Source organism: Xiphophorus couchianus, chromosome 6 (genome assembly GCF_001444195.1).
Source record: "Xiphophorus couchianus chromosome 6, X_couchianus-1.0, whole genome shotgun sequence".
Lineage (NCBI taxonomy): Eukaryota > Metazoa > Chordata > Actinopteri > Cyprinodontiformes > Poeciliidae > Xiphophorus > Xiphophorus couchianus.
Window position 1 is genome coordinate 25,101,088 of NC_040233.1, and position 11,790 is coordinate 25,112,877.

The 11,790-nt window shown below is 36.7% G+C and overlaps 1 protein-coding gene across 1 annotated transcript in view; it reads right to left on the reverse strand.

Annotated features, from left to right (window-relative positions):
* The window catches only part of LOC114146557 (contactin-associated protein-like 4), a 111,824-nt gene extending 102,620 nt beyond the window's left edge, over nt 1-9,204 (reverse strand). The window contains exon 1 of the mRNA XM_028020735.1: nt 9,024-9,204. Coding sequence (XP_027876536.1) covers nt 9,024-9,108 — 85 coding nt within the window. The 5' untranslated portion in view covers nt 9,109-9,204. The remainder of the gene's footprint in view (nt 1-9,023) is intronic.
* Nucleotides 9,205-11,790: the final 2,586 nt, after the last annotated feature.

Sequence of the window (11,790 nt, forward strand, 5' to 3'; positions counted from 1 at the left end):
TAAATTAAGGTTTTTTAAAAAAAATTTAATCTAATTTTCTGGTGCTTACTTCTGTTCTGCTCGATTTCACTCTGATTCTGTACAGGGAATGATGGCGGGGAGAAAAATGGCCCCAATAGTTGAGTTCAGTTAAACTTTATTGCCCCCAAAGGGCAATTTGCTGCACAGTCAGCAGTCACTCACATAAAAAACATCTGACAACCTCATCAACAACAATCTTTCAGCACAGAGAGGGAAGTCAGTAAAGTCTTCTTGTGCTGTGATTTATCAGTCTGACAGCAGTGGCATTGAAAAATTTCCTCCGTCCATCGGTTTTACAGTGTGTCACTCTGTATCTCAGTCCTGATGACAAAAGTTGAATCTCAACTCATGATTTGGTGAAAATTAAAGCCTCTTGTCCAAGACCCCAGAGTAAAATACCAGGGAAACTGAAAAGAGGGATTCCGCTTTTCAAAGGAGCTAATTATGACTTACACTGTAAAAAGTTCAAGGTGGTTTAACTTGAAAATTAAAGTCCAAATGCTGCCAAGAAAATTGCATTGCTTTTAACTCAGAAATGAAAGTTCATAAAGTTGATTTAACAACAAGAGACAAGTTGTCTAAACATTGATTTTTAAGCTCATTAATCTAGAATTGTGAGTTTTAACTTAGTGCTGCAATTTGCAATAATTATTTCACAATATGCAAGAAAAAGGTGCCTTCACCCAGTTGCAGATCAAACATTTCTCTACTACTTTTACTCATAATATCAAGTTAAAATAACTACTTACTTTACTTCAGAATAATTTAAATTCTTGTTTCAAATTGCATTAACAAAACTTCTGATCTGATAAAGTTTCATAAGCCTCACAATGAATTAAAGCTCATAAACATTTAGTGTGAACAGGACATTGTCCTCAAGATTTGCAAACTGTCAGTTGCATTAAAAGAAACATTTGCTTTAGTAACACACAAGAGTCAGTTCAATGTAACGCACTTCAAACTCAGGATACAAAAACATGCCGCTAAGCACTCTGGGAAATAGTTCCCATGCCTGTCTTTATCTTCTCTCAGTTTTTTAAGTGCTAACCTAAAAACTCTTGGAGGAATGACAAAAGTAATAAAAAGTTAACACAACTTATGAGTGCAAGTTAATCTTTTACAAACTCACACATTTAGGTTCAAAATTTAAAACTTGCTAAATTTATTTGACTTGAAGCGCAAAAGACAGTAGACACAATTAAGTGTGGCTCAGTTGTTTTAAAGTGTAAAAAAGTATTAAGTTTATCACCAGTAATTGAATTAAAAGTTGTGTTTTTGAACTGGTCGACAAAATGCTTGCAAAAAAGAAAAAAAGAAAGAAAACGACAAATCCAAATCAATTAAAAAGTCTTTTCCAGTTGTACATTACATTGAGTAGGTGGAGTGCAGCTGAAATCCTGCCAAAATTAATTTGTTCAACATATGGGATTAAGACGTTTTCAGGAGTCATCAGTTACTTTCTGCAGTCTTCATGACTTTACAGCAAAACTTTTTATAGCTGAGTTGTGAGGAAACAAGGTACAAGTCAGCAAAATAACACAGCAGTTCCTCCAATCCTTCAGATTCATGCATCCACCCATTCATCTAGTTTACCCACTTAAAGGCACGGTTGGCAAAGACGTGCAAAAACAACCCCAAAATAAGCAGCAGCATGGCCTCTAATTCCTATTGAACAATGAAGAAATTTATTAAAATAAAGGTTTTTTGGTTTTTTGTTTAGTTGATCAGAGTGAAGCGGAACATTTAGGTAGCAGTCCATCAATTGCAGAATAGGTCTGCAACAATATTTTGATGCCATCCACAAGCCAACTAATTATTTAAATGCTATAATAGGCAGATATGGAGTAAAACTAATATGTTTGGTAGAGATCTGTGATTCTCTGGGCCTGTTTCTCTTCCAGTGACATGGACTCTGCCCGAAAAGTAAGAATTTATCATTATTAGGTCTTTCAGCATGATGATGAGCATAAACATTTCACACAATCAACACAGAGATACTTAACCAGATACTAAATTAACCTTCCTCCACTGACGTCTCGATCCTCAGACCATCTTCCTGTAGAGCCATTTTTCCCCCCCTTGTTCCTCAGATCCCACTAAACAGCCTGGATTTTTAGATATTTACCAAAACCAAGATATGAGGGGAATCCCAGAAAGCAAGCATAAAGAGAACATATTAACACCAAACATGAAACAAGAGCAACAATTAAACCTGGGATTATTTTTAAAATAAATCCAAATAAGAAAAATATGAAACACATTTAAAAAGGGGAAATATTATGCAAAATTCACATCTTGCACATTTTTGTACTTTCATTTGAGTCTCTGCTGCTTCTAAAAACAGCCCACACGCTTAAAAAAAAGAGAGAGAAAAAAAACCATCCACTTAATGTTTATTGGTGTCTCGTAAATGAGCCGTTTCAAAAACTTCCAGAATGTAACGTCACAAATCAGCAGGCACTGCCCTCACCTAGCAACCCAAGCGGAGCTCCAGCATGTTTGGTCAGCTGCTTTTACCGCTGTACAATGGCTGCTGGAAAAGACAAGTGTTTTGTTCACTTACCAAACGGAAGCCACGTGCAGCATTCTTGTTGGTTGTGCAGAACCATAATGTGAAACCACACGTCCTATTTTTCAACAAACCCAGAAATAACAGTGTGTAGCAAATTACCACTTCATAGCAATAAAAATGATACAATCTGTGAAAATACAACGTTTTTATTATACATTTTCTGCTGCATAGCTACAAAACCTTGCAAACCATTTTTACAACTTAACCATTCTAAAAGATTTATCAGTTTCACCACTTCTACTGTTTTTTTTTAGGTCAGACTATCTGCACAGGATTTATTTAACCACTTTTAGGTCACACATCACCGGTTTTTGAGCTGACGCTTTTACTGTGAAGCTAAGATCTCTGCACTGCAAATGCAGGGGCAGCAAGTATAACCACTTCAACGATGCTGCAGCTCAGCAAGACTTGTTTTAAAACCAAAGTTGCTGTTTCTCCAACTTTTCCTTTTAAATGCACATATAGTTTTGTTTTGGTTTTTTTTCTTAAGAAATAAAAGTAGTTTCCTTTCCTTTGTACCGTCAGAGTTGAACTATTGGCTTTATTGTTAAATTAGAAAAAATATGAAAGCATTTGAAATATATATTTTTTTTTAATTATTTGAATATTTTTTTAATCGCTTTTTACTACTTTTATTGAGCTTGGACAAACTATACAGAACATTCAAGTACACCAACAATACCCTCACAGTTTTAATGCAAAACACAAATTTAAAAGGTTTCTTAGGGTCTTTTGTGGAGTTTTACTCTCCACATTTTGAGTATTTCTGCAGAGCCAAATGCTTAACTCACTTTCTGATCCATTTTCTGCCAAAAACCAGCCTCTCTTTCTCAATATCTTCCTAACTGACAAATACTCTCCAGTCTTGTGTTTTCATGATCGACAAAAACATGTCTTAGGGCTGTTTCTGTTGACACTGATATCTCTGTCCTCAATGAATAATATCACTGGAAAACATATGAATATATCTATTTCATTCTCTGTATACTTGCTTTTCTTGTTCTCCATCTGGCCACCAGATGTCTTCAAACTTTCCTGTCTGACATCCATCTATTAACCTACAGGTGTTCACAGATTTTTCTAAATATAGGTTATATTTATTATTTTACCAATGTAGTTGGTGACTTTGTGTTTTAGCGCATCATATTTATGCTTAATTTAGCTAACTTGTAGCCATTTGAACAAATATGGTCATCCTGAAACAGCCTGTGTGATTATAATGCTGTAAAATTTCTAGTAAAACGTAATAAAAATGCGATTTTTGATGGAGGATGAATTAGGGGACAAACATTCATTCAAACTTACATCACTTCAAGTATACATGATGAGAACATAATTCATCTGCATTATGAGGGAGATTTAAACATTTAATATGTTGCTCCTGTCTTTCTGGAATAATGTTCTTTAGACAGATGATCATAAAGCAGAATTAGATTAATATAAAACAGAAAAGGAACCCTAACCTACAACCTAAACCAGGATTAAGATGGGATGGGATGGATTTAATCAATCAAAAACTTTTTTTATGATTGGATATGTGTCTGGTATTTCAATAAAACAACGTAAATGGAGGATTAATTTTTTAAATAAAATAAACTAAATAATCTGTTTGTATATAAAATGTATTTAATTATTTATCCCCTTGTTGATTATTTACAGAAACCTTTTCACTGGCATTGTAGCAGTTTTAAAGTTCCTGACCAGCTTCTTGTCCTTCTCAACTGGAAACTGTTTATATTGAGTGTTTGGAAAGCCTCATTGCCATCACCCTAATGTTTGCTGCCAACACAGATTCTCTGTCAAACTCAAGTTGACCCTGGCCAAAATGTTAAGATTCTTTCTAGTCATTTCTGGACAAAATAAAGGATTTCTTCAAATCTAAGTCTGTCAGAAATGTGTTAATTTTAGGCTTATCTGTATAATTTTACACAAAACAATACACTGAAACCTGTACACTTGACTTATGTTTCAATAAATCTCCTTAAGTTGTTGTCCAATCATTCCACTTATGAAAACAAGCTGATAAATAAACCATTAAATCCATTAACATGTCGATATGCATTCCGCCTTTGGATCAGAGTTGTACTTTAAAGAAATGTTGTTGCTGCAGACGCTAATGAAGCTTAAATTTCCCCCTTTTTCATCATCAGCCTAATCAAAAATCTACTCTAATATTCTTTTTTTCTGTACATTGAAATAAGAAGTTTCTCAACACTCAAAGACTCCATCAGTCTGTAAATATCAAAAGGTAATTACATGCACAGTGGCTTTGAAGCCCTGGAGGCGGATGTGTCAAAGAGCAACCTTCCTGAAATTTATCGCTTTAAAACGCACTCCAGTCTTCTCCGTCTAACGCGCCACCATCTGTGGCTCTTAAAATATGGATTTCTACTGTGTTGCCATTTAGCAACAATAATGAACACTGAACTGTCTTTCAGGACGACAGAGATGTGAGCTTAGCTCTGAAATCTGCAGCTGGGCTTCTTTCCCTTTTGCAGCCTTGTTTTATTGCGCTGCCTGCTGAGGTCTATGATCCTTGCAGGATTCGTCTGCCGCTGCGACACAAAAGGGGAAGCAAAAAAAAAAATGTACCTGTGACAATTTAAAGCGGGACAAAAATACACACGGATACAACTAAATTATCAGGATTTAAATGCTGCTGCAGCTTGACAGAAGGGGAGAAACAAAATCTGAGAATTGATTTTAGAAAAACAACCACACAATGAAAAAAGTAGCAGGAAGGATTGTAGGGAGGGAGGTATGAAGATGAACAGTAGTAAAGAAAAAAGAGGAACATGACAGCTCCTCTCTCTGATATACAGATGCAGCAGGGGAGCGGAGGGACAAAGGGATGGCAAACCTAGAAAGAGGAACAGGGTAGGAGAAAATAAAACCAAGGGATATGTGTTGATGACCGAATGGGAACTGGCAACAGGACCAGCAGGACAGAGAAAAATCAGCATCGAACAGAGAGAGGAGTTGGTTGTGGGCAGGAGGGGGGGCAAGGGATAGTTAAAGGCTCGTCTGAGTCAGAAGCAGCAGGAGGAGAGGAGAAACAACTGAAGCACAGAAACAGCAGGAGGTAAACAGACAGAGAGGAAAAGATTCACAAATCCTTCTGGAAACTAGTTTCTTGTGGGAAATGACATCAACCAGAAGATGTGTCCCTTCATCTCTTTCTCTGTGTCAATTGATTTACGCAGGGGAGAATTATTTTTTAAATTATCTAAAGTTGGCCTATTGTGTTTCCTTGAACAGGTTAGGATAGCTCCACGGTCTATACAAAACACGTTCACGTTTTTTTACAAAATCATTCTTCGATAAGATTTTAGTCTATTCAGATTAGATTGTTTTTAATGTTTTTTATGGCTTCTTATCACTTTAAATCCAAACATGCTGCTGGCCACGCCTCAAACTCAGTGTTTACACTTGCACCTGAAAATGGCTGCACAATTATACAACCGTACATCTTTGAAAAGCAGAAGTAGGGCCTTCTGCAAAACCAATACGAATGCAGGAAGAGGTTTCTGGATGGTAAGTCAAGAACAAAACACTTGTCTTTTCCAGTGTACAGCACATACAGCGGAAAAACCACTAGCAACCCTAATGTAGCTTCACTAGGTTGCTAGGTAACGGACTGGGCTTCACTAGGGTTGCTAGGTAACGGGCTAGGCTCGGCTGATTTGTGACATTATATTCCAAATGTTTTTGGAAACAGCTCATTTTGCAGTCACTAAAAACCTTAAACTTATTGTTAAACAATGTCTGGGTGATTTGTTTTAAACTTTTGGCTGTTTTTAGAAGCAGCAGAAACCCAAACGGAAAAATACAAAACTGCAAAATGTGAATTTCACATAATAGATCCCCTTTAAAACATTTTCTGTCACCACTATTGTTGCCTTGCAGCAAGAAAGTCCTGAGTTCCTGGTTCCTCCCACAGTTGAAAACACAACTCTTAGGTTGATTGTTCTCTCTAGATTGCTATTCGTGATGAATGTGCCCTTGGTTGTCTCACGTCAATGACGTAAAAGTCAAGTAAGATGCAACATGGTGGTTCACACTTCTTTAATAATCAGATATGTAGCCACATTTGTTCCACATATGGAAGTGGCACAAGCCTCGTTTTGTCACATTATAAAAAGAAAGTAAAATATCTTTTATTGGATAACCATAGTGAACACAGCAGACAGGTAAGAGAAATGGAAAGAGTCTGGGAAAACTGCAAACTGACCAAGGAAATAACATCAACCAGAAAAGAAGCCAAGACATGCAAAGCCAGGTATGGGAAACTGTGACAAAGTGGTTAAGTTTGTGTTTATTTACCACTTATCCCTTAAATATGTTTCTGATTTATTTGATCTTTCTATAGTTGGTCATTTTTTCACTTAAACACTGCTGTTGTAACTTTGCTTCAGTCAATGTATCAGGTTTGTTTGTGGTTCCATTGTGTTGCTGTTCACATCTGAGCATATGTTGTTGTTTTTTAGAAACCATTATGCTTTTATCATAAAGGTAAATTTCCAGTAAATTATTTGTTTCTTTTTTTACTCACCATTTTTTGTCTCTTTTGAGGCTACAACCCGAGCAGGTGAATGGGCGGGGCCTGCACAGCATTTCCTGTTTAAGTTTATGATGTCACTGATTGCATCAACCAAATGGAGGGTTTTCTTTTCTGTATTATATTGTTTGTTTCCTTCAAACTAACCTGTTGAGTTGCCCTGTACTAAATGTTTTATTTTGCAGACTGTTTATATATGTAGATGAGTTTGTAAATTAGATTAATAATCATATTCTTGTTTCTTTGTTTAGATTTTGTTGTTTGGTTTGACCTCTTCTTTCATGGTATGGTCTAATGAAATGTAGCTGTGTTGCCATTTTTGTATAAAATCTGTAAGATTTTGGCTACTTGAGATGAATGTCAGAAAACAAAGATGTTAAATAATAAATGACACTACCTCATTTAATATAGCAGGGGTCTTCAACCTGCGGCTCCGGAGCTGCAAGTGGCTCTTTGATTCTTCCACAATGGCTTAGATGATAAAGAAGCAACTGTTTCTAACTATGAATACAATAACAACAACATGCAGGTTTTGTATTTGTTAACAATGTGATATCTTTCTCATCATGAAGTTGGAATATATGTTATCAGCATCCTATAGAGAGCAACGCATCCATCTTCTTTTTGCAAAGGTTTTATGTTGTTTTCTATTTTCATTTTAAGACCTTGGAATAGAAGTAAAATGTTGTTTTCTTAAAAATAACACCAAATCTTTTGTAAATTCATCAAAACTTAAAAGGTAATGTAGACTGCAGCTCTAAATGAGTTGTTTTTTGTTTGTTTGTTTCAGAGAGGGTAAAAATGGCTCTTTGAGCTGTAAAGGTTGCAGACTGCTGTTCTAGAATGGAATACAGCAAAATCCTGAATCCTAACCTAACAAAGGAGGCAAAGAAAATGACACTGGGTTGGAAATGTGACTTTCAGGACATGAAACATACAGCCAGAGTTACTGAGGTTAAGATTAAAGTACACGTCTTAAAATGGCCCAGTCAAAGTTCAGGGCTAAGTACAACTGAAAAACTGCAAATGGCAAGATTTGGAAATAAATCTTCAAAGTCATCAGGAGGAGAAAAATAAAAGATTTTTTATTTTTTAATCTCTAGAGGAGCAAAGCGTGTGAAAACCCATCAGAATCACCATTCTTTGTATCTGCAAAGAATATAATACAAAATATTGACTTAATGAGGCTGAATATATTCACAAAACACACCTTTTGGTTTATTTTTGTAAACAGAGAAGTAAATTGTGTCTCCTTTTCTCTTCGTGTCACAATTTACTTTTTTTTTTACTCTAAGTTCATCCCGTAATGCGTTCTGTGAGCCCCGCTCCTTTAAATCAGAGAAACTTGACACCAGCAGGAATGCCTCTACATTTTCATGGTATGCTGAACACAGAGAAAGTTAACAGAATGAGGTTATCTCGCCTCTTTCCCTTAAACATTTCCCACAGTTGCGCAGGACGCTTAAAACGCTGCGCTCTGCAGCAACACGTCGCCCAAACACAGCGCTGTACTGTTGGCATGCATGAGAATAAACCAACCACCACACTCTGCAAGTGATCTGGAAACCTTTGCTACCAGAACAACACTTCTATAGCTAAGGATTTTTTTTTTTCTTTACCCAAAAAGCGTCAAAAAGTGCAACAAACTGCGCTTCTCTTAGTGACTAATTAACAGGCGCGCAAAATGTTGCTGCACATTTCACAATTAAACTCAGGTGCATGCATTTCAGACAACTATTTGTAGGCTGTTTGCATTTTAAAACGCTCATAATTCAAATCGAGGAGGAACTATAACCTCCACTCAACGCCTGGATGCGCAATCTCATCCGGGAAGAGAAAAGTAGTAAAAAGAAAAGAGCACATCTGCCTCACCTTCTGCGGTTGTCCCGAACAAGCCAAGAAGGAGAAGAAGCCGGGCAACCCGAGGAATAATCCCAGCGACTCTTTTAGACTCCATATCCTTGGTAGAAGGGGAAAACCCCGGAGGCTGCTGAGAGTCAGAGCCTGCTTTCTGTTGCAGGAGGAGAGAAACGCGCACGACCTCTGTTCTCCTGCTCCGAAAAGGATCTGCTCCAACCCGACGGAGGGAGGAGAGGAAATACTGATGGAGAGGCAGCGGGGAGAGGGTGGAGGGCTTGGCTTTGCGAGTTGTACCGGAATGTGCTCAGAAATGGAAGGAATTTTTTTGGCGAGTAGCTAGAAGGCTGTGGAGATTTTGCACAAAAAAAAATTTAATGTTTATTTCTGTAAGTGAAACAGTAAGGCTAAGGGGTCATTGATAGAAAAAGAGGAGGAGTAAATTTCTGCCAAAAATACTTGAAACTTGAACATTTCTGAGCGCCAAAAGTCGAACATTTGCTTGGAAAACCTCTGAAACTTTGAGATTAATCTCATAAATCTTCTACAAGAAACATGGAAATTCCTGAGTTTCAAATGTTTGTGTTTTTAAACTGGGCTGCATGGTTTCTGCCCAGTTTGGATTCTTTGAACACGGTGGGCTGTGGGGAAAAAATCATATTTGGAGAGTTTTTCTAAAAACGTGTTCATAGGGAACTCTACAGAAATAGTTGTCATTGTGTGGCATGAAAGCAAAAAACACGTATGTCTTTATAAACTGGTACTTCATTTATTTCAAAATGTCTGGAATCTGTTGAATATGACATCATTGATGATTAATAGTCACTGGTTAATAGTAGTAGTGTGATAAAACCGAAATCCAAGTGCAGGTTTGATTTAAAAGGACAAAGGCACCACAGAAAATTCTCATTCTGTTTCCAGAACCAAGTATATCACTTATATACAGACCTGGTGCCATTAAGATGAGTTTCAATAGAGGCTTAGATTTGGCCTGGGGGGTTTTTTAGTGTTGGGCTGGAAACTGTCAGATCTGCCATCCCTGCTCCTAGCCTTTATTTACAGCTTTCCTTTTTCTCCGATTCTTTTGTCTTTTATCCCACGCTTCTTCAGTTTTATCAGCTTATTCTTGGTCCCATTTCTAGTTGTCATCACTTACTGGTTTCCACCCAAACACTCCTGGTTTCTGTTACCCTCCCAGCTGTCATGGCGGCTTTCTTCTTGATCTTCCGCTATGGTGCCTTCATTTTTCAGTTATAAGTTCTTTAACTTCAGTTTGGTTATTTCTACCTTCAAATGTGACAAAGGACAGAGCTGTTATTGATTAAACTTAAATTCTAGCACATATTCATACTAGAAAACGTTCTTTTTTTGATATACTTGAAAGATATTAAAAAATAGATAAAGCTTTGCAACGACTGGCAGTTGCATTTCTAGAAACCATGTAGTCATCCTTGTCAGTTCTGGCTCTTTTTGTATCAAAAATCACATTTTCAAATTACTTTGCTTTAAAAAAAAAAAAAGAGCAAAGATTTATTGGGATTTGACATCTGATGACTTTTAAAGATTTTTAACTGAGATATGAAACACTCCATTTATTTTTGGTTATGAAAAAGAAAGACGGTAAAGACTTTTGATGAAGAGTTTATTCTTTTCCTTTAAAAAAAAGTGTGTTTATACCAAATAAGGAACCCGGTATAGCGTTGCCAATTTGCTTCATTTATTATTCTGTATATAAGTTGCTTGTTTTTCCATATTAATGAGAAACTATGTGGACTCACCAGCTTGAGTGTCTCCCACCTCCTTTTTGTGTTGCCCACTTTTTCTGTCTTTTGTTTCTTCACAATTTATGCAGTCGTGTACCTTAAAACATTTCCTCAGTCTTACATGCACGGCTGAAAAAAGTCCAACAGATGTTGCACAAATTATGGTAGAAAATGAGATGGAAAAGAGCAAAGACAATCTCCTACTGAGATGAAGAAAACCATAAATTAGCCTTCCTATGACGATGTAAATACACTGAAAAGCATTAGTTAATTGACCATTGTTACAAAACACCACTCGCTGAAAAGTCAGCCACAAACCACAGGTTGAGTGTTTGAAATAAAAACAGTCTGAATGTAGCATTTACTCTGCAGGTTCAAGTTGGACATGCAGATTCTTTCAATCACCGCAGATTTTCCATCAAGCAAGAAACGCAACACGCTAAAAGGATTTAAACCCTAATTTCAACTAGAGGAAAAAAAAGGAGATGCACAGATGTGCTGCTATGCCTCTCATTGGCTGAGGATTTATGTCTGTTTATAAAATACATGGATTTAGTTTGTGGCAGATATGAGTGGCAGTATTCCATTAAAAATCAGGAGGCTGCAGTGTTTTAAAGCAGATAGATTGCAGAGGAAATGTATGACTGCATTGCCCCAGGGTAAATGTGACACGTTCAGCGTTTACTGTAGAATGGCAGGCGATAAACAAATAAATAGCAGGGAGATTGTATTCAGGCTTTACAGGATATAGAGAAACCCAGAACAGACTTGAGAGATTTTAATACTTGAGACTCAAGAGAGTCAGGATGTCATATTTAATAGAAGGAAATCCAGGAAAAACAAACCTTAACCCCAATTGGCAACCAGCCGAACAGCGACAGACTATTATGTAGAGCGAAGTGTAAAAACAAAACATTGTGTAAATTCAAGAGCAGAAAATCTTATTTTTGGTCTGATGTCTAGTGCAAATATCTTAGTACACTTGAAATAAGACAAAACTAACCTAAACGTAACTTTTT